Raw genomic sequence first — 27,626 nt, forward strand, 5'->3', positions numbered from 1 at the left:
TCGTTCCCCGAAGATGTCCACATTTTAATCCCTGAACCCCGTGACTATGTCACCTTACATGGCAGAACACTGCAGATGTGACTAAAGTGAAGGTCTTGAGGTGAGCTTATTCTCCATTTTCTGGGTGGGCCCAGTATAACCACAAAGGTCTTTATAAGTAGAGGAGGGCGACAGGAGAGACAGAGTCAGGGAAGGAGAGGTCAGAAGCAGAGGTCAAAGTGATGTGATTATTGGCTTTCAAGGTGGAAAGAAGCCATGAGTCAAGGAATATGGGCAGCCTCTAGAAGGAAGAAAAGGCAAGGAACAGATTCTCCTCTAGAGTCTCTAGAAGGAATGCAATCTGCCAATGCCTTGAGTTTATTTATACCTTAAATAGGTTCTGGTATTAATTCCGGGGGTGGGCTTCCCCATACACCACCAAGCAATGCTCAGACACTAGCAGGGTGTCTTGGGAATTTAACTCAATTCTGCCACTACCTACCCAGAGATAGCATCAGATTCCCCCGGCTGAGGGTACAGTCCCTATACAACTGCCTCTCCAGTACTCCTGTTGTTTCCTGGGCTTCTGAACAACTGGCTATAAATTAGAGGTGCCCATGACTACTTCTTGGGTTTGATTAATTTTCTAGAGTTACTGACAGAACTCAGAGAGATGTTTCACTTCCTGTATCATTCGTTTATTATAGAAGGATACAAATCAGGAATGGCCAGATGGAAGAGAGGCATAGGGCAAGGTGTGGAGAAAGGACAAGGAGTTTCTATGCCTTTTCCATGCATGCCACTTTCCCAGTATTTTCACATGTTCACCAACCTAGAAACTCCAAACTCCATCCTTTTGGGTTTTTATGGAGGTTCATTACATAGGCATGGTGGATGGAATCACGGACCACTGGTGTTGCTCTAGCTCCTCTCCCCGCTCTTGAGGTGACCTTATTCTACATTTTCTGGGTGGGCACCGCCTCTCTGGAGGTGAGGAAGGGACTGAAAGTTCCAACCCTCTAACACTTGGTTGACTCTACTGGCCACCTGCCCCCAACCCTAGGTGCTTTCCGAATGACACCTCATTAGTGTAAAAAAGATATCTCTCTTTAAAAAAAAAAAAAAGATTTTGTTTATTTATTTGATAGACAGAGACACAAGTAGGCAGAGAGGCAGGCGGGGGTCCGGGGGAGCAAGCTCCCTGAAGAGCAGAGAGGGGGTTGGGGCTTGGTGCTCAGTGCTCGATCCCAGGACCCTGAGATCATGGCCTGGGCCGAAGGCAAGGCTTAACCCACTGAGCCACCCAGGCACCCCAACAAAAGATATCTTTATCACTGTCAACATTTAATGAAATTCCAAGGGTTTTAGCAGCTGTGAGCCAGTTATTCTACACAAAGACCGAATGTATATGAGGACCATATTTTGGTCATCTGAATAACCACATAAATATTTTTCTTATAAATCAGAGACTTGTAACCCCAAGACCTATTTTGGACTTCTGATCTCCAGAATTATAAGATAATAAATTTGTGTTGTTTTAAACTACTAAGCCTGTAGCAATTTGTTAAAACAGCAGTAGGAAACCAGTAGGGCAACAAATGGAGCTGGCTGGTGGCTACCTTCTAAGGCTGGACAGCAAGCTGCTCCAAATCACTCAGTCCACCATTTACCATCATATGCTCAACTGTAACATATTTATGTTACCCTGGCCCTTAGCAAGAAGTTTATAACCCCTGGCAGGCAAGATGGAGAAGACAAGGGTAGAGGGAGAAATGTCCAAGATTTGTTAGTAGAATATAGATTCTGCCTCTGCCTCTGTGTGTGTGTACAGTCGTGCATGTGTGCACATGACCTGGAGTATGTATGTATCTCCTGAATAGGGCCATAACGTCTGGGTGGGTGTACAAGCAGCAATCCATATTGCCAGATTGAAAACTTGAACATTTTTTTAAAAGATTTTATTTATTTATTGAGAAAGAGAGAGAGCACAAGTGAGAGAGCATAGCAGGGGAGAGGGGCAGAAGGAGAAGCAAACTCCCCTCTGATGCAGGACTCGATCCCAGGACACTGGGATCACAACCTGAGCTGAAGGCGGACGTTTAACCAACTGAGACACGCAGGCACCCTGAAAACTTGGACATTCACACACATGTACAGAATCTAGAAGATGATGCTCCACACTTCTTCATTTTTCCAATTGAATCACTGCTTATACTGTCTACGCTCCAAGGGTGTCCTGCAGACCACTCTGTCTTTGGATCTCTTTCCCTCTTCCCCTTGCCCTTTGTTATCTCCATCTTTTCTAACCCCTTCCCAGAGTCTCCCCTCTGTCTTGGAGCCATGCAGCAAGGTCCTCAAAATTTAAAATGTCTTCACTGATTCCATCTGGGAAAGTTGGAACTGAGCCTTAGTGCATATCCTTCCATTTTTTAAGACTAGAGTATCTACCAGCTGTCCTCTGTCTCACAGTACCATCTTTCAAAAGGGATATATTCATGTCTTCTCTCCTCTTCACTGTCCCCGCAGGCTTGGTTCACATTCTCTATTGAGATGTTCTCGCCAAAATCTCTAGTGACTTCCAATTGGCTAAAGCTAAAGGTCACATTTTTACATCTTTTTCAGCCTCTCGCCATTATTTGAGATAATTGACCCTTCCTTTCTCCTTGAAAAACTTTCTTCTTGGCTTCAATGACACACCTCTCTCTTGGTTCCAGCCATTCCTTCTTGGTAGTCTGTGATGGCTTACCCCTAATGGGTGTTTCCCAAGGCTCAGTCCCAGGCTCTCTCTTTTCCTCTCCAAAGGAGCAATTGTTCTTGAAGCTAAATGTAGAGTATATGGGGTTTTATTATATTATCTCTACTTTGGGGTGTATTATTAAATGTCCTTAATAAAAAGTTACTGTAGGGACACCTGGGTGGCTCAGTTGGTTAAGTGGCTGCCTTCGGCTCAGGTCATGATCCCAGCATCCTGGGATCGAGTCCCACATTGGGCTCCTTACTCAGCAAGGAGCCTGCTTCTCCCTCTGCCTCTGCCTGCCACTCTGCCTGTGCTCACTTCTCTCTGACAAATAAATAAATAAAATCTTAAAAAATAAAAAAATAAAAAAATAAAAAGTTACTGTAACATTTTAGGGTCATTAAAAAAGGAATAGAACTAAAGTGTATACATTCACAAACCAAAGAGAAAGAATAGAATGGAAAGAAATATCATCTATGTGCTGATAAGTTGCAAATTTATATGTTCTTTAGGACTTCTCTGAATATCAGATTCACATGCTTATTTGCTTTTTTGACATTAGCACTTAAAAGCCTGTTAGACATCTCAAACATCACAAATTCAAAGTAAAACTCCCAATGTCCCACTCTCACCCTGCTCCCTGCCAAAAATGCTTCTGTCCTAAGGCTTCCAAGTCTTCTACCCACATGCTTACGTTAAAAACCTAGAATCATCCTACATTCCTCTTTCCCTTTCTCCTTCCTCTCTTTTTTGCTTAGAATTTTCTTGGCTGCAAATAACGGAAAACCTAACTAACAGAGGCTTAAACAATGAGGATATTTATTATCCTGCAAGAAATCTGAGTGTAGGGCGGTTCCAGAGTTGACTCAATGATGTCACCAACAACTCCAGTATTTCCAACTACCTGCTCTGACACCCTCAACAGCTGGTGGCATCTTCTTTTGTGATCACAAGATGACTGCAGCAGCTCCAAGTGTCATGTTCTCATTTACTAAGGCTGGAAAGGTGGATGTCCTCCCACAGTCAGAAAATCCTTGTCTTCAAGCCTCCTTGTAGACTTCCCTCATATCTCACTAGCCCCTTGCCTAAACCAGTAGTTGGAAGGAGGGAATGGAATTACCATTAATGGTTTAGAGTAATTTATACTCACTCCTAGGTCTGAGAAAGGCCATCTTCCTTGAGCAAGTGGAAGGGTAAATAGCTATACAAATTCAAGACCCTACCAACAAAGACAAAATAGAGGCAGGGGGCAGTAAGGCTGTTAGGTGGATCTGCACACCCCACATTAGCATGTCCTATAACTTTATTTCGAACCCAGCTACTTCCTACAATCCCTGCTCCACTCCAAACTACCATCCCTCATTCCTGGATGCCAAAAGTAGACTTCTAACTATTGTCCTGCTTCTACTTTTGAACACCTGGACTTGCTTACCTTTATAATGCTTCCTCCATGCAGCAGCAGCAATAATCTCTCTTAAACACAAAGTAGGCAATGATGCTTGCTTATAACCTCCCATTGCCCTAGTAATGGAAGCCATTCTTCCAAGACTCTTTTACCTCTGTGTTCTCATCTTGCAGAGCTCCCTCCCTGCCTCTCTCCTTCTCCTTGAACACACCAGGCTGGCTCCTTTAGCCTCACCAGTTCTTTTGATCTAGAGCACTATGATCCATGATCCAGACGTTGTTATAGTTGACTCCTTAGCATTTAGTCTCAGTTCAAACATCTGCTTCTTCTTTTCTTTCTTCCTTTCTTTTTCCTTCCTTCCTTTCTCCCTCCCTCCCTTCCTTCCTTCCTTTGTCAAACATCAGCTTCTTAGAGAGCTGTTCCCTTTCAATAGTAGCCCCATCTCTTTCTGCCATTATCTTGGTTTATTTTTTTCATGTGTTTATTTCTTTCTGAAATTGCCTTATTTATTTATTTATTATCTGTCTTCTCCACGAAAATGTAAGCTCCTTGGGACACCTGGCTGACTCAGTTGGTTAAGTGTCTGCCTTTGGCTTGGGCCATGATCTCAGGGTCCTGGGACCAGCCCCATATCAGGATCTCTTCTCAGTGGGAGCCTGCTTCTCTCTTTCCCTGCCACTCGCCCTGCATGTGCTCTCTCTCTCTCTCTCTGTCAAATAAGTAAATAAATCTTTAAAAAAGAAAAAGAAAACGTAAGCTCTTTAGAACACAGCCTCTTTGTCCATCACTATATCCTTGGCCCCTGGAACATAGCAGACTCTCAATAAATATTTGTTGAAGAAATTAAGATATAGATTTCCTCTCATTTTATAACTGAGATACATTAATATGCTTTTTAATAAAGATTTTATTTATTTATTTGACAGAGATCACAAGTAGGCAGAGAGAAAGGGGAAGCAGGCTCCCCACTGAGCAGAGAGCCCAATGCAGAGCTCAATCCCAGGACCCTGAGACCATGACCTTAGCCGAAGGCAAAGGCTTAACCCCCTGAGCCACCCAGGTGCCCCCATTAATATGCTTTTAAAATCTTGGTCTCTTTACTTTGTTGTACATAAGACTCTCCTCCTGGCCTACCTTCAGGATAGTTTACTTTCCAGAGTTGGTGATGTCTACGTTGACTCTTGAGTTGCCCAACTCTGAAGGCCAGTTGGAAAGTTGAAGTGTTTTGGGCCACTGGACCCTCTGGGCCCCAAATCCCTCCAAATGGATAATAATTCCTAAGGTCTTTGGCTTCGTGGATCAACCCAGTGTAGGCTGGGCTTGCTGACCTTTGAAGCGTTGGTTGGCTGTGTCTTCTCTCTGGCGTTCTTGGCCTCTTAATTCCGGTTGGGAGAGTGATGACTGCAGTTCACAGCCAAAACCAGAGTTAACCATCTTGACATTCTGGGTCCTCCCTGGTACACTGTGTTGAGAAGGGCTCTAATAGAGCCCCCAACCTTTATAATATAGCCCCCTCTAATATAATTAGGTTATACTCCAATATAGCCCCCAACCTAATAACTCCCTCCGCCTTTTGGCACAGTGACTGAAATTTCATATTACCAACTGCTTCGTGGATAGGTTTGCTAGATAAAATTCCTTTATTTGCTAAACCTGGCATTCCTATTCCTGGTCATTGGTGCTAATCAGAAGAAGGACTGGAGAAGCACAGTTTGGTTTCCAGGCAGCGTTACAGTCCCTTTGAAGTTAGTGGTCATACATTTGAAGTCAGGTCAGTCAGCCCGTTTCTGGGTTTTTCTATAGCCACTGTTTAGCTGGGTCAGTGCAGCCGCAGAGTCGATGAAGAATCAGGGTTGTGGTTTAGTCAAACGAGGATGCAGTAGTGGAGAGAGGCAAGGGAGCGATGAGAGCCGCTGTGGAATTTAAGATGGAAAGGAAGGAGATACAGACATAGAAGGGGGGATGAGGGACAGTGAAAGCTCTGCCTTGTGGAGAGGGGAGAATCACTGAGCCTGAGTCCCAGGTGGGTTTTAATTCTACCACTAATGAGCCCCCATGTGATCTTGGGCCAGACGCAAGAGGCTTCAATTTCCTTTTCTCCCTCAGGGGAATGGAGGCCCCGCCTTGCTTACCTCACAAAGCTGTTGAGGGACTCAAAGGAGATAAGGGGTGTAGCCACCTCAAGAGGCACAAAATGGGATATGAATGTGACAGAGTCGCTTTTGTATTTCATAAGTCTGCCTGAGGCCATAGGGAGAGGCTTGTGAGGAAGTAAGGCCAGGGTAGGCCGGCAGCCACTTGCTTAGAATAGGGAGAGACCCTGAGAGGAGCCCTGAGCCCCGGCTCCTGGGCGTTCTCTCCCTGTGGAGAAAAACAGCAGTTCTAGACTAAGCATTCTTTGTTTATCTGTTTTCATCCTCACCATACCACTTCTCCCCATTCTACATATAAGCAAACTGAGGTGGGAAAAGACCTTAAATGCCAGAACTGGCCCTAAGACTGAGCTCTAGTTCCCTATGTCCTATAATATTCTGAGTTTCCATCCCTAAGGCCCTGAGGCTTGGTCTCTTGCCCTAGGACTCGTTATTTCCGGCTCAGTGCACTCTCTTAGCGCCACCCACATTCCACTTCCAGTCCTCACCCACCCTAAGGGTGGCCTTGCCGCTGGAGCTCAGGGGCTTTGATTTCTGAATCCTCCCCTGCCAGTGAGCCACCAGGAAATGGGACTGAGTGAGCTGCAGACCCTGTGTACCCGGTACACGGGGGGGGGGACCTGAGTGGGGGGACCAGCCGATCCCCTCCTCTACCCAACCCACCTTGCTGCTCTGTTTGAGCCCAGGCCCAGCACTTGGTAACCAAGTCAACAGGCCTGCCCTCCTGGGGCAGTTTCTAACTACATTTTCCCTGCTGAGAGCTGACTGGAGAGTATGAGGAGGCCGGTGGCTGTAGGTCTCTCACAGACCTGTATCTGCCTCTCATCGAGCAGCAGACAGACAGTCAACCCAAGCCAGCACCCAGCCAAGCAGCATGGTGAGCAGGGGTCGGGGGCTGGGCATGCTAGTGAGGGTCCTAGTGGACCCAGGCGAGTGGTGTGGGGGATCCCTAGGACTCCAGGTGTTCCCGGGGCTCCTGTGTGCACAGGTGAGATGGGGAGATGGAAAGAGACTTCCATATGTGAGTGTGCCCCCTTAAGTGTGCTGGTACGTGAGAGCACGTGCAGGGGTGGAGGACAGAGTGATGGTAACCAGGATGTGGGTCTGAGACTCTGCTCAGGAGCAGGGCTGCTGAGAGGCTCTGGATCTAGGGGTGGGGAGGATGGAGTAAGCAGCACTGGAACAGGAAGTACAGGCACTTTACAAACCCCGGGCCCCACAGCAGATTCATCGTTGGCCTCTGGTCCTACCTCTCCTGGCTGGCAGGACGCATCCTTGCAGCCCTACCCAGCCGATGCATCCAATCTGACCCCTTATTTCAACAGAGAGAGTGAGAAGGAGGCGGAGGGAAAGAGAGTGTGCTCCCTCTTATCGAGAGCTGGCTGTGCATGGGGCTCCTTTGATATCTTTTGCCAGGCTCCCCACCAGAAGGGATAGAAAAGCAGTGAAGAGCATGGTTGGAGCCAAGCCATTCCCACTCCGAATATTACTGGTTTTGCTCATGACCTTGAGCTACTTGCTTAACCTGAGTGTCAGTTTCCTCTTGTGCAAAATGGCGTCGTGAAAGGACCTACCTACAGGGTTGTCGTGAAGATGAAATGGGATGATGTATGCAGAGCGCTTAGTACAGTGGCTGGTGCCTAATTAACGCTTAGTATAGGGGAACAAATGATGTAATGACAAAGCCTGCCAGGTGCGAGATCACACTAGTTTTACATTCAAGGAAAGGACAGTGGAGCAGCTGAAGAGAAGGAACTTGTCTGAGGTCACAGAGGGATGGGGTTTGAGGCTGAATCTAGGTGATTCCAGGGGTTGAGTTCTTTGCCCCAAACCTGTTGCCCTACAGTAAGGGGCATCATTTCTAATATCTCAAGCTTACCCAAGAGGTCAGAGATGCCTTGTGTGGGCCAGCAGTCATGGGGGCCAAGATGGTGTCTGGCTTTGTAGACAGAGCCCGGGGAGGCTGGAGGTTGCAACTGCCAGGGCTGGCCTTGCCAGTAGACTGGTAAACCCTGTCAGTCCTCCCTGTGTGGTATGAGGATTCCTGGAGTCCTTGTGTCCCTAAGCAATCCCCCCAGCTTAATTCATTACCTTCTCTTACTACGACAGCAGGGGTTGGAGAATGGTAGTTGGTGAGGGGACCCAACATGTATGGTGCCGCAACGTGTCATGCAGTGAGCTAGGCAACTTCTACGCCTTCTTTCATTTAATCCCCATTGTAATTCTAGGAGGGCGTTCTTATTATTGCCCCAGTTCATGGGATGGAGGGAGACCCACAAAGGGGTCAACAGTCTTGCTCAAGGCAAATAGAGAAGTAATGACGATGTATGGTTTAATCCCAGTCCTCTCAAAATCATCAGACAAGGCCCTTGCATCATATTTTAAAAGCCAGGCAAGTGTTAAATTTATGGAGACAACCTCCTCATTAAAAATTATGAAATATTCCAGGCAGGAAAGTATAAAGAATAATATAATAAACACCTGCTACCCAGCTTAAGAAAGAGAATCCCTCTCCAACTGCATACACCACCCTTTTCTCCCAGAGGGAACCATTGTTCCAAATTTAGTGTTAATACTTTCCCTTGCTTTCTTTATTTTTGTAAGACACACATGCTACCAGAATATATAGCAAAATATAAATTTATCTGTAAATGACGCACGACATTATTTTACAAGTTAAAGATCTTTATAAATGGTATCCTGTTGTATGATTCTTCCCTAATTTGCTTTTTTTTTCTGGGAAGAATTTTTTGGTAAGATTCTTTCTTGTAGTTCATCCATTTCAACTTCTGCGCCACTCTTTGTCCATCTTCTCCTGTTGAAGGACATTTAATCGGCTTCTGAGACTGTGGCTCTCCGGCTTCTCCTCTTGTTCACCTGTGTGAGAACTTCTCTAGAGCAAGACCGCCATCAGCACCCCTAGATCTTGCCCATTTTTTTTTCCTCCAAAAGAGATGCATCAATTTAGGCTTCGACCAACTGTTTAAGAATTCCCATTTCTCCACACCCTCTATAAGGTTAAGCCTTCAAGCTTGGGGAAAGCTGATGGATGTGCTCATTTTGTTTTCAAGGTCTGTGGTAATTACTTCTCAAGCAGAGCAAAAAGGCTTATTCTGGTACCCCACTTACCATGCCACCCCCCATCTGTTAACGTGCGGAAGTCTCCCTTCCCGCCCAGTGGGCTGCTGGAGGGCGGGGACCATGCATGAGGTGCTCCGTATCTCCAGTGTCAGCACATCAGGCAGAGAGAAGAGGCTCAGAATGTTTGATGAAGCAAGAGGGTCCAGCTTTCTTGATTCTCATGGGGCTCCTCTAGAAGGGCATTGAACTTTCTGATTTCCAGGACCAAGCAGTTCATCCCAGTCCTGCTTTAGGGGCCAAGCATTCTTTGACCACCAGCCTGGGATCATGTGGGGAAGACCTTCTCCACTCCACTCCACTCCAGAATTATGCACACCCAAGAGAGGAGGGAACAGCCTATCCCCTGCCATCCCAGGCCCACTCTTCCCTTCCTTGCTGGCCTTTCTAGCTGTAACATGAATCTAGAGTTCTTCCTGCTTTCAAAGCCTCTCCCTTGTTTCTGATCCCTGAAGCCTCACTTGGACCCTGCTTCTCTCACCCATGGCCCTTCATTTCTTTCTGTACATGAGTGGAGTGGACTATTATGCTCTGCCGGACTCATCTGACCTCCTCAACACTCTTAATACGCTTAGTCACTGAGTGAGACTCTATAATCTTAGAACTAACTGCCCACATCTGCTTCCTTTGAGGGTTTTGGCCCAGCCCCTGGAGCCACTGCCTATGGGTCCTCAAGGCCACCAGTAAATCCTTAGACACAGGAGGTGGGGCAAGGAGAGCAGGAAACTTTGCCCTCAGCAAGAGAACCATGCAAGAAAGGATTTGGGGCAGGAATGGTGTCCAGGAACGACAGGCTTCTCTTTGCTAAGAGTGTTCTCTGCGCTTTGCCTGCTCAGTGTGAGTGCATCTCAGTCCATGTGGGACAGGCCAATGTGCACATTGGCAATGCCTGCTGGGAGCGCTACTGCTTGGAACACGGGATCCAACCAGATCGACAGATGCCCAGCAACAAGACCATCGGTGGAGGGGACAACTCCTTCAACAACTTCTTTAGTGAAACCGGGGCTGGGAAGCATGTGCTCGGGGCTGTGTTTGTGTGTCTGGAGCCCACGGGGATTGGTGAGTGACCATCCGTCTCTGTCATGTGTGTCACCTTGTCCTGGGCACCACAGCAAGTCCCTCCCCATGCCTGGAGCTCTCGAATTTGTAGCTCACGGGACTCGCAGCCTGTTAAACCACAGATCCGCTGCCACTCAGCCCAAGTCTCAGGGTCACTCTGTAACCCTTTCCTTTTCATTGATGAACACTCAAAGTCAAGGGCCATAACACCTGCATGAATGGAGCTCCTCTAGGGTAGGACTAGGGGTCTGGTGGCCCTGCCCTTTCTGGGTAACTCGGGGAGTCAGGCTGCAGGGGAGGGGGGTGTCTAAAACTCTGCCCATTGCAGATGAAGTTTGGACGGGCACGTACCACCTGCTCTTCCATCCAGAGCAGCTCATCACCAGCAAGGAAAACACTGCCAATAACTACGCCTGAGGTCACTACACCATTGGAAAGGAGCTCATCGACCTGGTACTGGACCAAATTCGGAAGCTTGTGAGTCGTGGCGGGGAGCTGGGGAAGTGGGAATCTAGATTCCTGCAGTGAAGAAGTCTGGACACCAGACAGGAAGAGAACCTCCTGGGTGAGTTTTATTTTGCTTTATTTTATTTGTGGATGAGTTTTTAAAGATGTAGGATCAGGACTAGTGAGGGGGAGCCCTGCATACTGATCAGGGGAGGCAGAGGGTATGCTCTGGCCTGGTGCTGGGTGTCTTCTTTACCTCCTATAGCAACTGGCCTGAGGCTGGGAAGAGTGGTGACAGGGGTAAACATGACCATGAGCTGTCTGGCCTAACTGTGGAGGTCCGTAGGCATTCCCAGAGTCTCGCCTTGTGTTGCAGGGATGTGGGGAGAGGGCCCTGTGAAAAAAAGGGATCCAAATAATCCTGAGCCAAGTATCTGTGATTGGGTTTGGCCTCCATCAAGGATGGGGATCAGGATTCTGGATTGTTGATTTTAGTAGGGAAGCTCTCCAGAAACATGGGAAATTAAGTCAGGAGAAAGCATGTATGGAGCTGGATGGGTTATGATGTTATGAGGACAAAAATGACCATATCATAAGATTCTAGAGAGCTGTGTCTTAGAGACCTCAAGAGGGTTTAGAGAGGAGAAAAAACAAGAGTAGAGAGAATGGGTCCTCCCTATGAGGACCTACTTTGTGCTCTTGGAAAGGATTTAAGGAAAGTTTTGGGGAATTTGAAACAGTTGACTTTTTTCCCTTTCCTCCACTGTGCTTCGTATCCCATATTTCCCTTCATAGCCCACTTTTTAGGCTGAGCAGTGCACGGGACTCCAAGGCTTCCTGGTCTTCCACAGCTTCGGAGGGGGTACCGGCTCGGGCTTCACGTCTCTCCTGATGGAGCGGCTCTCGGTTGACTATGGCAAGAAATCCAAGCTGGATTTCTCCATCTACCCTGCGCCCCAGGTGTCCACTGCCGTGGTGGAGCCCTACAACTCCATCCTGACACCCACAACACCCTGGAGCACTCGGACTGTGCCTTCATGGTGGACAACGAGGCCATCTACGACATCTGCCGCCGCAACCTGGACATCGAGCGCCCCACCTACACCAACCTCAACCGGCTCATCAGCCAGATCGTGTCCTCCATCACGGCCTCCCTGCGCTTCGACGGGGCCCTCAACGTGGACCTGACGGAGTTCCAGACCAACCTGGTGCCCTACCCCCGCATCCACTTCCCCCTGGCCACCTACGCGCCGGTCATCTCTGCGGAGAAGGCCTACCACGAGCAGCTGTCGGTGGCAGAGATCACCAACGCCTGCTTCGAGCCTGCCAACCAGATGGTGAAGTGTGACCCCCGCCACGGCAAGTACATGGCCTGCTGCCTGCTGTACCGGGGCGACGTGGTGCCCAAGGACGTCAACGCCGCCATCGCCGCCATCAAGACCAAGCGCAGTATTCAGTTCGTGGACTGGTGCCCCACGGGCTTCAAGGTCGGGATCAACTACCAGCCCCCCACCGTGGTGCCCGGGGGCGACCTGGCCAAGGTGCAGCGCGCCGTGTGCATGCTGAGCAACACGACCGCCATCGCCGAGGCCTGGGCCCGCCTGGACCACAAGTTCGACCTGATGTACGCCAAGAGGGCTTTTGTGCGCTGGTACGTGGGTGAGGGCATGGAGGAGGGGGAGTTCTCGGAGGCCTGGGAGGATAAGGGTGCCCTGGAGAAGGATTAGATGGATAGCGTGTGTGTGGGGGGGTAAATACTAGCAGAATCCTGTGTGTCTGTCCTAAGTAAAGTGCTGTATCCTCACCATCTCGCAAAGTGTCTTTTTCTCTTGGGAAAATTTGCGGAGCAGGGGTTTCTCCTTCAAGAGAGACAGGAAGGCTGGCATCTTAGCCTGGGTGCCCCAGAAACCAGATCTGGTTCCAGATTTTATTAAAGCGTGTGATTCCAGGAAGAACAGGAATCCAGGAGAATACAGCAGAGAAGGAGGCAGAATTCACCCTAGGGAACATGCAGCTGAATAAACTTAGAATCAGCCCTTGGGTGAGGGGGCAGGAGAGGAAGTAAAGGTGGGGAAAGGCAGGCAATGGCTTCATTCTGCCATTGCCGAAGCCTTTGCCCCACAATGCAGGAACTCCCCAGCACGTCTGGGTGGCACCCACTTAGGCTGCAGCATCAACAGCAAAACCCCCAAGCCCCAGGGCAGGAGGGGAGTGAAGTTGGTCCCAGCCACCCAGGGCTGCAACAAGAGCATGGCTCTCACCCAGGAGGGTCTCAGGTGCGCCTTCCAGCCATCTGCCAGAGCAGGTGCTCACCAACCCCACCCCACAGATTGGCGGTTTGTCTCCTTCAGGCAGGAAGTTTGGGTATAGAGAGTCCAGAAGCTGGCATTAAGGCAGAGCAGTGGCACAGTGGCAGCAATGATGGGGAAATGGCTGGCATCTCCATCAATACTCACCACTTTTTGATAATGACAATTGACCCTTATTTCAATCCCATGCTTCGGGCTATGCAAGCACAGCTTCCAAGCCCCCACTTCCAACCAAATGGCTGGCCCTAAAATCCTTATATATGGATTTTCTGTAGCCTCTGGTGGCCTGGAGGGATGATTTAACCAGTGGAGGGATTGAAACTAGAGCAATCCCCCGCCCCCCGCCCCCAAGAGATTCAATGCTCAGCATTGCCCTCAGCTCTGTCCTTCCCGCACCTTCCCTTTCCCAGGACGGGAGGCTGGGAAGGCAACAGAAATGTCAGCAACACCAGCAAGCTGCTAGCGACCCAAAGGGCTGGAGGAGCCAAGGGATGAGACGGTGAAGCCAGACCCTTGGAGCTGGGATGCCAGGTAGGAGCTGGAGCCACAGCAGAGCCACCAGAGGGGGCAGGAGGTGCCAAGGAGGGAGGGACATCTGGCAGGGTCCACATCCTCTGCCCAAGGTGCCCTCTGATTTAGAGCGAGGGGGAGGAAAACCCTGGCTTCTCCTTCCTCCCACCCTCAATCTCCGGCTAGCGGCTCCCATTCTCTGAACTCAGACGGGAGCTAGTCGGCAAGGGAGGCTAGGTACAAGGAAGGGCAGCAAGTGGGATACCAAGAGAAAGGTCGGGAAGGTGGGGGGAATGGATCTCAGAGCAAACACATACCTACACCGGGTCTAGCATTCAGGGCCTTTGGTGGATCAAATAGGAAAAGGAGAGACTCCTAGTCCCCATCACCTGTCCCTGTCTTGTCCTAATAATTACTCTGTAGTCAGCAGAGAATGGAGGGGAAGCCACAGGAGGGTGAGGGTGAGGGGCTAGGGGAGAAAATGGGCATGCCCAGCACAGCAGTTTGCTCCTTCCGTTTTGTAATTACCTGCCCAGGAACAGCAAGTATTCTCAACTCCTCTTCTAGGATTTAAGCTTACAGGGGTCGCTCTGTCCCAGGCACAGAGGCCTGCAGTTTTGTGTATGTATGTGTGTGTGGTGGTGGTGGGAATCTTTTAATTCAGTGGGAGTATTTAGAAGCCCATTTTGGCTGAGGAGCTCCGCTGTACCTCAAATCCACCACCCACCCCTACCCCAAAAGGGGTGACTTTCAAATCTCTACTTGACTCCTGTGTCTTTCTCTCTCTCAGCTGGTTTCAAACGTGGGAAGAGAAGGGTCATTTGGAAGCCCTTCAAATCCCAAGAAACACCATCATTTATTGAGTACCTACTATGTCCTAGGCCCTGTACCCATATCACCTTGTTTAATCCTAAGGTAAATACAGTGATACGTACTGGACTGGAAGCTTCAGGGGAACAAAGTTTGTTCTAGTCTCAGCACCTATAATGTTGCTGGATGAACATATTAGGCAACACGTGTGTTGAATATTTGTTGGATAGACTTGCTGAATGAATGGCTCTTCTGCAGAAGAGGAGACTGTGGCTCAGAGAAGTCACAGCACTTCCCCAAGGTTACTCAGTTATGAATGGAGGAGTTGGGATTCGAACCCAGGTCAGCCTGGACAGAAACTTCTGCTGCTGTCCTCCCATTCCTTCAGATGCCCTTCCCACTCCTGCCTCAGCCGTTCCAGGCACCCCTCCAGACGCCACTCTCTGAACCTGCTAGTTCTCTAATGCCCAGACAGTGACTCAGGCACCTCAAAGGCAAGGAGGGAGTGACGCCTGACACTCCCTTGCCCAGGCGCTGGGGTGGAGGGCACAGGGGAGGGGGGTTGCAGATAAACAGCTTCTGGGACCGAGTGAGGGCAGAAGCATCTTTGAGGACAGGTTTGGGGGCTATCAGTGTCCTCTGGAAAGGGCCCCCAGCCCCAACATCTCATAGAAAGTGAGGTAAGGGCTTGGGAGAGGCCAAAAAGATGTGAGGTCTTCACCTGTCAGGATGTCTGGGCATCCAGTTGGGGGGCCCGGCACCCCTTCTGTCTGCTGCACCAGCCCACCTGCCCACCCTGGGCAGCTGTGTAGCCATCTCAAACCCTGCAAGGCCTTCCCAGCTAGCAACTCTGCTGGCAAGAACTGGCAGTCCTCGGTTACACTAGGTGTGGGTGTGGGGAGGTGGCAACCCAGCCCTCCATGAGGCAGCCAGGAGCGCCACCCAGCCTGGCTCCCTGGGACTCCCTCAGTGCAGGGAATGCTTTCATCCCTGATGCTTCTAAAGCCAGTGTACAATTACCTCCTGCAGGCAGACACAAGAGACAGATTCCCAACTTGGATTTCACCTAACACATTTATTCCTTCATCTCTGGTGTGTTGGGAACATGCCTGCCTCCAAAGCTGCGTTCTCACCATTCCCTCCTTCTGGAACACCACCTCTCCCTGCTTGTTTCGGTGTTGCCATTCCTTCCAGCTTAGATCACAGTCACCCAGAACCATCCAGCCCTGGGAAGCTCCCTGCTCGAGTCTCCCAGCACCTTCTGTCTGTCTCTATCACTCATTCAGTGCTTGGCATGGACTGCCTTGTATGCGGGCACTCAGCTTCTTGCCAATATCTCATTTCTCCAGCTAGATTTGGAAAAGTGCTGTATATAGTCAAAGTTACTATGTGAACGTGCTTCCAAATTGAAAAGGCACAAAAAAGATTTCCAAACAGCAAAAATAAGATTATAAGTGAAAATAAGTCCCCTTCTTTTGTTCTGCTCTTGACAGCCTCCACTATTAACTTTTTTGTTCGTGTTTCTTTCCAGAGACATCTACATATGTTAATGTGTATGCAGTATGTTCAAGACATATGTTCAAGACCCCCACAGACGCCTGAAACCAAGGATAGTACTAGACTCCATATATATTATGTCTTTTGCTACGCATGCATCCCTATGATAAATTTACTTTGTAAATTAGGCACAGTAAGAGGTTAACAATAACAATAAAATAAAACGAGTCTAATAATACGCTGTAACAAAACTTAAGCCAATGTGGTCTCTCTCAAAATATCTCGTGCTATACTCCTGTCCTTCTCATGATGATGTGGATGCTTAAATACCTACAGGACGAGATAAAGCGAAGTGAATGCTGTAGGTATTGTGATGTAGTGTTCGGCTACTACTGACTTTTTTTTTTAAGATTTTATTTATTTATTTGACAGACAGAGATCACAAGTAGGCAGAGAGGCAGGCAGGGAGAGAGAGGAGGAAGCAGGCTCCCCGCTGAGCAGAAAGCCCGATGCGGGGCTCCATCCCAGGACCCTGGGATCATGACCTGAGCTGAAGGCAGAGGCTTTAACCCACTGAGCCACCCAGACGCCCCTACTACTGACTTTCTGATGGTACATCAGAAGGAGGATCTGCTTCCAAACTGTAGTTGACTGTGGGCAACTGAAACTGTGGATAAGGGGGACTACCGTACACACACTTACATATGTACACTTTGTCTTACCCTCTTTTCATTTAGCAAAAAACCCTGAAGATGGTCCTTAACAGTCCATAAGGACGTGCCTGCTTCTTTTTGGTAACAATGTAACAATGCACTATTCTTCCAGGCAGTGTTCCCTTGCTTGTTTCACCAGGCTGCTACTGGTGAGAATTTAGGTTGTTTCCAATTCTTTGCTTTGGAAACAAATTCTGGAACCCTTGTACATACTTCTTTGCCCATATGTACAACCATAAACTCTCAGAATCAGAACCGCTGGGTCAAAGGCTCTGCACTTTTAACTTTGATACACACAGTATTGCTCTCCCACTACCAATGTACTAGCATGCCTGTGCCCAGAGCCTTGCCCACCCAGTATATAAAACATTTTGATCTTTGTCCATCATCTGATAAGTGAAACAAAGTATTTTATTGCCACTTTCCTTATAACTCTCTTGCTATGAATAAGGTGGAGGATCTTTTCATATGTTTCAAAATCAATATTTTCTCTTCTATAAACTCTTGTCTGTGCCTTTTGCCCATTTAAAAAACTGCAGTGTTTGACTTTTCTTGTGAACAAATGAAATTAACCCTTTGATTGCTACATGTGTTTGATATAATTTCCCTTGGTTGTCATTTGTCAATGTCCCAACTAGATTTTTACCACCTTGAGTACAAGGACTGGAACTTAAACCCCTTTGTTTTCCCAATTCTTACTATAATATCACATATACAGTAGGTGCTAGACAAACGTCTGTTGAGATAGGAGAAGTAAGAAGAAAGAGATTTGGAAGATTTTGGAGTGACCTAACCTATTCCTTCCTCTTATACTAAGGCCAGTCAAGACTCTCACTGTAAACAGCAGAAATTAGCTCTGGCAAATTAAAATAAAGGAAAAAGACACCCCCCTCCCCACCTTCACACACACACACACACACACACACACACACACACACATTGGAGAGACACTGGGTAGCACACAGAATTAATACAAGGGCTGTCAGATAAGATTCCGTGAACAGGTAGGCAGCAAGGGAAGCCGAGCATCCAGCACCATAGTCAAGGTCAGGGCACAAGCCAGCCTGCCTAAAAGACCCCGCCCAGTTCCCTACAGAACAGGGGGCTGCAATGAGGCTTCTTCCCACCTAGGCTCTGAGACCGACATTTCCTCCTCCGGACACTAGAGGCTGCTGCTGGCTCCGCTGTCACAATTACCGCAGAAACGAATTCTCAACTGCCCCAGCTTCTCTGTGACTTGCTCCACATTCAAAGTCCCAGTTGGAGCTTTCAACTGGCAAAGTTAATGACCACGTACCCCTAGAGCCGACAAGTCTGGGAGAGCACGTGTCAGGGCTTTGTGACAGGAGGTGGCCCGCCTCCCATCAAGGCCTACACATGGGGAATTCCCCAAAAGTATTCCGAAGGTTCAAACTGTGGCAGCCAGGGAAAGTGGGCAAATGCATGTCACCTTCTTTCCTCTTGTCTGGCTTAAGCCCTTCTCTTTGGTGAAGCATTTCTGGGCCACCCAGCAGAAAACACTCTTCTGGACTCACATAAGCATGACTGCTTGGGCCAGTCATGATGCTAAAGAGGTACGTACTAAGACCCAGATGAACCATGTACCACACCTCGTTTGACTTTCAAACAGCCCTAGTCATTACCTGTATTTAGGTAGGAAAAACTGAGTTCTTAGAGGTTTTGCCAAGTCACACAATAGTGCCAGGTTGCAAAGCCAGGTCTGTCTGTTTTTAAAACCTTGGAATTTCCCACTGGGCTATCTTGTTGGGCTGGAATCTTATCACACTGGAGCTCTGTGAAGCCAGGGACTGGGTCATACTCTTCATTTTACATCCTGACTGCATCTACTATGTAGATGTTCAGGGAATACTTATGGATTAGCCTGAAGGATATCAAGCAGGAACCAATTCTGGAAAGTTCTCTGTCTCATGAGGCCTGAACCCAGGAATCATTTTGAGGTAAGGTATATTTGGGATCACTCTGGGAGGGGTGTGGATCCCACAAAAGCAAAAAGCCAAAAAACCTTGAATCTGGGGAATTTCCTTTTTCCTTTATTTTTGTTTTGTTTTGTTTTCCTTTTATCCTTTAACCCCACCTTCCCTACATGTGTCAAACTGTCAACAATCCAACAGCTATTTTTGAACCCCACAACTGCCCTAAATACTCAAGGGCAAAAAAAAAAAAAAAAAAAAAAGACACAATTTCTGTCCGGTGGAATTTACATTCTAATGGGGGAGGTGAATGTCCATCAAAGAATCGAGCAGGTAAGGGCAGATTTGCAGCTCAGATGAGCGTGATGGTGTCACGAGACGCTGACAGGCAGGTCTGACCTACTCAGGGAAGTTAGGACAGCCTCTTTTCAGGACCTGGGGCGGGAGCAAAGATCTGAAGGGGGAGGATTTAGACCCAGAGGGTTTGTCTGTAAGTCCTTGATATGGGGGATTTTTTCCGGAGTGAGTAGCCGTCAATCACCGAGCCTGTTATAGGAAAAGGACAGGGGGACCGGGGTCCGGGCGGCTCGTTGGCCCGCGAGTGCGTCACGCCAGGATGCAGCCGGCAGGCGTCTCCCAGGTCCCGTCTGGGGATGACGTCGCCCGGGAGCTAGCCCAAAATAGCCGGCTCCGCCCCCATCTCCCGGCAGCCCCTGCAGCCGTCCCCCAACCCCCTCCCCGCTGGGTGACAGGCCCGGTTGGCCTCGTCTGGGTCTCTAGTAGTTTCCGTGCCGCTGACGCATGCTTGCGTGCACAGCTGGGTCGGGCGCGTCCTACGCAGCAGCCGCGAGCCGGGGCGGCCGGTGCCAGACGGTTCCGGCGGGGGGCAGGGGCGGGGCGCTGCAGGAGGCCAGGGACTCCCGACCGAGGAGGTGCGGGCGGGGGGGCCCCGGTCAGGCTGGGAGGCCCTGGGCAGGGCTGCTGGAGTCTCGGGGCTGCGATAGGGCTCCCCGGGCCCTGGGCGCCGAGATAGCCCGCGGCACCGGCCTGCGGGGGCCAGATAAGGCTGCCGGAGGGAGCCTCGTTACTGGTCCCAGCCAGAACCCAGTGGGCGCCGCTTCCTCCTGGGAGCGCCTCCCGCTCCCTCCGGGGGGTGGGGGTCTCCAGGCCCAGAGAGGGGACCCTGGATTCTTCCTGCCTGACGACTCCTCCTCTCCTGCAGCCCCACGGAGGCCCATCTGACTCCTGACGAGTTGCCATGGCATCCTACTACGACATCCTAGACGTGCCGCGAAGTGCGTCCGCTGATGACATCAAGAAGGCGTAAGTGCCTCCGTTGCTCATCAGAAAACCTCTCACCCCCCCAACCCCTCCCCATCACCACCATGGGGTCCTTCAGAGGCCTCGCTGAGGGACCTAGGTCCTTAGGATTGGGGGCTCCCTCCATAGGAGGGAAGAAGACCCCTGGAAGAGTAGGAGAAGGCCCCTGGCGTGAAGAAGTTTTGCTGGGAGCTGCACTGTGAGTCCTTCTCCGGTGGATCACACCCCCCTTCCCCATCACTCCTGCCTCAAGTGTCAGCCCCTAGGTGTGGGCTTTCTCAGGATGCCTGCAAAAAATGTCCAGGCCCTGTGACCAGGAGGGTCCAGAGCCCTGTATGCCATGGCCACACAGGTTTCCAATTTTTGCAGCCCCGGTGAGCTCCAGAGGGGTTAGGGCGAGGGCTGTCTCCTGCCCTCGTTTTCTGCTGCTACAAGTCGTTTTAGCACTGGCCGCAGAGGGGAGAGAGAGGGACTCCATTAAAGCTGGGCAGCAGAGGCAGCCCTAGCACCTGGGACAGAAGGGGATCTGAATGGGGAAAGGAATGGGCAAGCAGGTCTTTCTGTTTCTTGGCGAGAGGTGCTTTCTCATGTCTTCCGACCTGCCCACTGGTCCCACTTCCTACAGGTATCGGCGGAAGGCTCTTCAGTGGCACCCAGACAAGAACCCGGATAATAAAGAATTTGCTGAGAGAAAGTTCAAGGAGGTGGCGGAGGCCTATGAAGTGCTGTCAGACAGTAAGGGGGGGCGCGGGGCAGGGCAGCGCCTATCGCCCCCATTTCATGCCCCATCCTACTCCTTCCCAAAGACATGCTGCTACCTCCTGTCCCCTCCATGCGTGTTTCTAACCCGGCAGTTAAGTGACCCCTCTGACAGGGGGCTCTGCAACTTTCTTTTTCTTTTTTTTTTTGCTTCAGTTCAAGTGAGCACCTACTATGTGCAAAGCACCCTCTTACTCTTTCCCTAATCCCTGTGCTCAGTGTCTGCGCCCTGGGATCTGGTATGGTAGTTGCAGCATGGGTCTTGACAAGGGGATGCGAGCAGGCCCGGTAACCTACATGTGTGCCGAGCCTGCTTTGTGCCATGCATCGGTGGGTGTAATCCCCAAGGGTCTGACAGCCATCCTGCCGGGCAGAATTTATCATCCCCACTTTATAGGCAAGGAAACAGGCTGAGAGAGATGGGGTGGTTTGCTCAAGGTCACACAGAGCTGGAATACAAATCCGGGTCTGTTGTTGGTTTGGGTTTTTTTTTTTTTTTAAGATTTTATTTATTTATTTTAGAGGGAAAGAGAGAGTGTGAGTGAGGGGGAGGAGCAGAGGGGGAGGGGGAAGGAGGGGGAAAAAGTTTCAAGCAGACTCCACACTGGGCGTGGAGCCCTATGCTGGGCTCCATCTCAGGACCCTGAGATCGTGACCCAAGCCAAAATCGAGTCAGACGCTTAACCGACTCCAGGTCTGTCATTTATTTATTTATTCATTCATTCAAAAAATATTCATTAAGTGTTGGTGGTGCTGGGCCCTTGCTGAGTGCTGGGAACAACGGAGGACAAACAGACACCGTCCTTGTCATCATGGGTTTATTGCGTCTTGCCCCCAGAAGCCCAGCTTTAACCAAGGAAATACATAACCACCAATATTCTGCGGGGGAGCCGCTGGGTGTTGTTGTTGGGGAATACGAGCACCCCTCTTGTTACAATGATCACAGAGGGCCTCTCTGCAGAGGCAACATGGAGGCTAAGCCCTGATTAATAGCATAGTAACAATTAGCTGATATTCGCTGAACACTTTACTGGGTTATCAGGCACCATGCTAAGCAGTTTCCATGGATTGTCTTATTTAATCCTGGCAATGACCCTGCTAGGTCAGTGTTGTGATTGTGCCCATTCTACAGATGAGAGGGAGCCACACTGCAAAGAGCTGGCACTGCTGAAACCTATGGCCCATGTCCCCTGTGCACCCTGCTGCCCGCCCCCCAGCCTCCGTCACTGGGCAATCCTCTGAGGGTCCTAGCCTAGAAGGGGAGGCCGTCATCCCAGAGGGAGGGAGAAATGATTGGGTCTCTTTTTCCAGAGCACAAGCGAGAGATCTACGACCGCTATGGCCGGGAGGGGCTGACTGGGGCTGGTAGGTGGAGCGGTGGGGTGGGGGGGGGGGGCCCAGGGAGGGAAGTGGGTCACAGAGGAGAGGGGGAGGGCAGGGTAGTGCTGTGGATGCTTTCCTAAGGCTCCAGGCCGGGCCTTCACTGGAGTCCCCTGGCTCAGGGCAAGATGCACGCCCTGAGCCCCCTCTTCCTCCTGCCTCTACTCCAGGAACTGGCCCATCCCGCGCAGAACCTGGTGGTGGTGGGCCGGGCTTCACCTTCACCTTCCGCAGCCCTGAGGAGGTCTTCCGGGAGTTCTTTGGGAGTGGAGACCCTTTTGCGGAGCTCTTTGGTGAGTGGGCTTGGGAGGCCTCTGACCAGCTCCAACTCCCGATCCAGGCCCCGCCCTCCATCAGCCGGGAGCCCCTGAGGGAGGAGGCCGAATGGGCAGCAGAATTGTGCAGACAGAAGATTTTGTGGGGGTAGGTCTAGGGACAGCGAGGACAGAACCTGACACAGGCCTGAACCCACAGAGACTCGCTTTATGAAACGAGGGCAACAATGGTATATTGTTAGGCTTGCACAATAGCAGCCGTGAAAGCAGTTCTCAGGGCACCGTGTGACCATCACAGTGACATCACGCATGACAGATAGCATGTTCGCGGCAAAGACTGAGCCCTGTGAGGTGGACAGTTTTCTCCCCACTTACAGATGAGCGCACAAAGGTTCTTGCAGGTAACTTGCTTAGAGTCACCCAGCCAACGGGAGAGTTGGGCCTCCTGACCGGAGGTGAGCCTGATTTCATGCCATGCTTACCTGCCTGTGCCAAAGGAGCTAGCCAACCCCCCTTTCTCTTTCCCTTCCCTCCTCCATTGTCTACTGTGGATGGAATTTGCCAGGGATTTTTTTCATACCTAATATTAAAAAGAAATTTAATTTGTAAACAAGTCCACGATCAAAAAAGAAAAAAAAATCAGAAATGCTTAGTAGGCTCTATTTCAAGGCTAAAAGGCAGGGTGCACACATTTTGGGGGGGAACAGCACTCTTTGCCCGATGATTTTTAATCTGCTTGCTTGTTGCAGACGACCTGGGCCCCTTCTCCGAGCTTCAGAGCCGGGGTTCCCGACACTCGGGCCCCTTCTTCACCTTCTCTTCCTCCTTCCCTGGGCACTCTGGTATGTGCTGTCCGTTAGTGTTTTTGCAAGCTCTGGGTCCTGGAACCCCTCATCCTGACTCGTTCCTTTTCCAAGCCTTCTCTCCTGAGTGTCTGGAGACCTGTCTTCAGGCATCTCTGTGGGGAGACCCCCACAGTGGTTCCTGGCCCCCTCGTGACTGCAGCATGCCAGCGCCATCTTCCCTCTGACCACCTCTCTGCTTCCTCCCTTGTCTCCATGCCAGATTTCTCCTCCTCCTCTTTCTCCTTCAGTCCCGGGGCTGGTGCTTTTCGCTCTGTTTCTACGTCCACCACCTTTGTCCAAGGACGCCGCATCACGACACGCAGGTGAGGGCCCCTTTGGGATCATCCTGGGGGCAGGGGTGCGGGGGTGAGGGGTAGAGGGGGAGTGGCATACGACTAGGTCAGCTGCCTGTGGGCAGAATCTGTCCCATTCGCCATGGCATCCCAGAGTGCGGACAGGCAACTGCGGGGCTCGTGCGTGGCTCTCTGAGTAAACTGTGCCATCCCCCACAGAATCATGGAGAACGGGCAGGAGCGGGTGGAAGTGGAAGAAGACGGACAGCTGAAGTCAGTCACAATCAATGGTGAGGAGTGACTGCCACCCAGTCCCTGGCAGGAAGCCCCAGCACCAGGCCCCAGCCCACCCCACCCCCCGCCACCGCAACACTGTCCTCTCTCAATTCCTTTGGGGCAGGGGAGGAATGGTGGCCACAGGCCCCATGGGCGGAATCAGAGAGGCAGCTCCCTACGAAGGGACCAGGAACTGAGGCGTCCTGGATGCCAGGCACCCACCGTCATCCTTAGTGGGTGCCTGGCGTTTGCAGAGCATGGACTGTTTTGAAAGCACTTGTGCACAGAACATGGGCTCCATGCGGAAGCAGGTGGGGGGAGGGCAGGGTTTTGGTAGCCATCCCGTTCTCCACATGAGGAGAATTGTTACCTCAGCAGGGTTAAATGGCCCAAACCCCCAAGTAGCCCCAGGCCCAAGGCTTTGTCCCACTTAGGAAGAGGAGAAGCGAGGAGTGACCCTCAGGACGCAGGATTCCTGGGCTAGAAGCCTTCCCCCAGCGTCCCACCAAGTGGGATGGTCAGAAAGGACCTGACCTTCCTGGAAGGATCACAGAAGGACGCCCTTCCATGCCTGCCGCCTCTCAGAGCACTGCATGCCAAGTGTGCTTCCTGAGCTGTCTTCTTTAGTTGTGGGAATAGTTTGACAGCGTAGGTGCTCTCACCACCTCCATTCTATAGACGAGGACAGGGAGGCTTAGGGAGGTTGAGTGACTTGCCGAAGGAGACGGCTCGTACCTGCTGGAGCTGGGTACCTGCCCACACGCACGAGCACCGTGCCAGCTGCCGGAATGCGTGCGTGCCAGTTCCAGAGGAGGGGCTGTAAGTGGTCCAAGTCGCCCCTGCATGAGACAGCCTGACAGGATTCCTCTGGCCTGGGTTGGAGGGTGTTATGGCGGCCATGACTCCTGCAGGTGTCCCGGATGACCTGGCGCTGGGCTTGGAGCTGAGCCGTCGAGAGCAGCAACAGGCTGTCGCCTCCAGGTCCGGGGGCACACGGGTCCGGCAGACTCCTGCCTCCCGCCCCTCTGACAGCGACCTCTCTGAGGATGACGAGGACCTACAACTCGCCATGGCCTACAGCCTGTCCGAGATGGAGGCGGCTGGGAAGAAACCCGCAGGTGGGCGGGGGGCGCAGCGTCGACGGCAGGGGCGGCCCAAGGCCCAGGACCGAGATCCCAGCACGGGGGGGACCCCTGAGGCTGCAAGGGGGGATGCGGCCAAGCCTAGCCCATCCCCAGAGGAGAAGGCCTCTCGCTGCCTCATCCTCTGATCACCAAGCCCAGACCACTCTGATTGAGGGTGACTGGGGGTCCTGCTCACTGTCAGGAGCAGAGGGGCAGGGCCTGAGCTGTAGGAGCTCTTCTCCACCTCAGTGCCCCCCCCAATGGGTTTCCCTCCCATGTCCACTCGCACTCCAGTGTGGACTCGGGATTTGCTCTGCTCAGCCACAGCTGATAGGTCCCTGGCGAAGCCCAGGGTAGGGAGCCAACGGGGACCTCCGGGCAGTGGGAGGGCCTCCCAGGAGCCAGGATGCACTTATTCCTACTAGATGGGGAGTTTCTGAGGGGCATTAGTGGTTTGGGTCAGGCCTTTTGTGCCCAGGTCTGTGGCCACCTGTGTTGCTGATGACGTCAAGGAAGGAGGACTTGGCCTGGGATTCTCTGGGCCGGAGTCGGCAGCTACAGCAGGGAGTCTCCCGTGCTCCTTGTCCAGCTGCAGATATCCCACCCTGGTTTCTGTGCAGCGTTGAGCTCTGACATCTCTGTTGCTTCCCTTCTGGTGCTGCTGCTCCTCCCTCGCTCTCTTCTCTCTGCACTTCCCCGTGGGCCGCGTCGCTTGCTTTCACTGCCATCTGGCTAGGACTCCCTTCTTCCTTCCCCGAGAAAGCCTCAGTGTGACCAGGAAGATGCTGTGGCCGGTAGGGCCATAAGGTCTTCTGGGGAGGCTAGCTGGGTGGGGCGGGAGCCTCTCATCCAGATTCGGAACCGGAGCCCATTCCTCCTCCCTTCCTCTTGCTGCCTCAGCCTGCCCCAGGCCTCGGGACTAGGCAGAGGTGAGGCCGGCTATCCCTGGAGAGGTGGGATAAGGCCAGGGTGCCCCAGGAGGGAGGCTAAGGAGGGGACCGGACCCCATCCTACTTCACCATGCATCAGGGCTCAGGGAGAGGCCACAGGGCTAGCCCAGGTCTGCATGCTCAGCTCCGTCCTCCACGGCTTGCTGCTGACCCTGTCTCCTATCACCCCACCCCCGCTCTCTCCTCAGATGTGTTCTGAGCTGGATGTCCGGGATCCAGAGCCGCTGCACAGTTCCAACAGGACAGCGCCCTCCCCTGTGCGCTGGGAGGGGACCCACCATTCCTCTCCCTCACCCATGCTAAGCGCAGAGCTGGGCCTGGGTGGTGGGTGGGGGCCGGGTGGGAGGCATCCTTAGTCTTAGCCTGTGAACTCTTCCCTGGGTGTTTGGTGCTGTCTCTTGGGGACTACAAGTCCCAGAATGCAACACACCCTGCCTCATTTCTGATAGATCATGCTAGGGGAATCGGTGAGTGTTTGTGGAGCTGTGCATATTGGGACATGTAGTTCCAGCCCAGGTCAGCTTGTCACTCACTGTGAGAAGGGGAGATCTTGTCATCTGATTGGACTCTGGCGGGGGTGGTAAGAATGTGGATGAAGGGGTAGTGGACCAAGCTTCGGTTCCCCTGACACGGCTTGCTAGCCCCTGGCTTAGAGTGTACAAATGAAAACCCTGCAGCATCTGGGAGAGGCTCTTTTCCTCTGCGCAGTGGGATCCGATGGGACTGGGACGGATGAGCAGGGCGTGGCCCCAGGAAACGACTGACAGGCCTGGGCGGGCAGAGAGCTTGGAAGGGGAGGCCACCAGTGTGAGAGAGTGTGTGCGTGTGCGTGTGAGCGTGAGAACACACACGCATGCGCGTGGCCGGGGTTGGTGTGTGATGGGTCCTCCGGGCATGTTGCTGCTTGTATGGCTTCCTTGGCCTCTGACCCTGCTGCCCATTCTTCTCCAACACCACAAATGAGCTGCCTCTCCTCCTCCTGCCTGGGGAGCCCCGTGGCCAGGGAGGGGAGTGGTGGAAACAGGGTGTTGCCAGCCCTGTGACAGGCATCCCAGAGACCTATCAAAGCCAGCTGGGCTGAGCTCAGACCGAGAGAGAAACACTGGAAGTCAATAAATAAAAATGTTTTGAGAGCTCGGTGGTGTACTGCGTTCCCGTGTTCTTTCTTTACGGGGTGGCCCCAAAGGGGACCCTACGGGACCAGTGGGTGACATAGCCCCCTTTGTTGCCCAAACACCCAGAGGTCACAAGCTTCCCAGTTGACAGCAGAAGTCCCCCGTTTGACCAGGCTGCACTCCCCAAGTACACTGTTGAGTCCCAAGAAATTCATTCTTCTGGCCTCGCCTCTTGTGGCTCCACCACTGGCCTTCCCCAGGCAGGGACCCGCTGTCCACTAGCCTGCCCCACAGCAAGGACCAGGCTAAGTTATGACTCAACCACAAGTATGGGAATGACAGAAAGTAGGGAACACGTGGTGAAAACGTGTAAAAACTACTCCTAAGGCCCACAGACTGAGCCCCTCTCTGGGTTCCCTCACCTCAAGGCCAGGGGCCAGTTGCATAGGCCTGCCTCTCCCAGGTGAAGCAGTCCAAGTCCGCCCCACCCAGGGTCCAGGCCCCAAACTTGTCAGGACCCAGACGGGAAAAAGCTAGGGACCTCCTCCTCCCTGCTCTCCAGACACCTTCAGAGATGCCCTTCACGGGACAAACAACTTTC

General features: G+C 51.6%; 2 protein-coding genes and 1 pseudogene across 4 annotated transcripts; all 3 read left to right on the forward strand.

Moving 5' to 3' along the window:
• Positions 1 to 9,706: 9,706 nt before the first annotated feature.
• Positions 9,707 to 11,779, forward strand: LOC116867664 (tubulin alpha-1D chain-like). Its single transcript, XM_032857270.1, has 3 exons — positions 9,707 to 10,471; positions 10,800 to 10,948; positions 11,714 to 11,779. Exons 1-2 carry the CDS (start codon positions 10,186 to 10,188, stop codon positions 10,886 to 10,888), a joined length of 375 nt encoding a protein of 124 aa, XP_032713161.1. The 5' UTR covers positions 9,707 to 10,185; the 3' UTR covers positions 10,889 to 10,948; positions 11,714 to 11,779.
• LOC116867663 lies at positions 11,714 to 12,655 on the forward strand (annotated as a pseudogene).
• Positions 12,656 to 19,409: 6,754 nt separating this feature from the next.
• Positions 19,410 to 26,632, forward strand: DNAJB2 (DnaJ heat shock protein family (Hsp40) member B2). 3 transcript variants are annotated; one of them, XM_032857273.1, is made up of 10 exons: positions 19,414 to 19,620; positions 19,911 to 20,011; positions 20,634 to 20,743; positions 22,079 to 22,132; positions 22,318 to 22,440; positions 23,172 to 23,264; positions 23,488 to 23,590; positions 23,780 to 23,850; positions 24,748 to 24,954; positions 26,099 to 26,632. In XM_032857273.1, the coding sequence occupies exons 2-10, from the start codon at positions 19,947 to 19,949 to the stop codon at positions 26,107 to 26,109; spliced, it is 837 nt and encodes a 278-aa protein (XP_032713164.1). In that variant the 5' UTR covers positions 19,414 to 19,620; positions 19,911 to 19,946; the 3' UTR covers positions 26,110 to 26,632. The 3 variants fall into 3 exon arrangements, with proteins under 3 accessions (XP_032713163.1, XP_032713162.1, XP_032713164.1); XM_032857271.1 differs by lacking the exon at positions 26,099 to 26,632 and having other exon boundaries at positions 19,411 to 19,620; positions 24,748 to 25,209; XM_032857272.1 differs by lacking the exons at positions 23,172 to 23,264; positions 26,099 to 26,632 and having other exon boundaries at positions 19,410 to 19,620; positions 24,748 to 25,210.
• Positions 26,633 to 27,626: the final 994 nt, after the last annotated feature.

Source organism: Lontra canadensis, unplaced genomic scaffold (genome assembly GCF_010015895.1).
Source record: "Lontra canadensis isolate GAN:19392208 unplaced genomic scaffold, GSC_riverotter_1.0 scaffold13, whole genome shotgun sequence".
Taxonomy (NCBI): Eukaryota; Metazoa; Chordata; class Mammalia; order Carnivora; family Mustelidae; genus Lontra; species Lontra canadensis.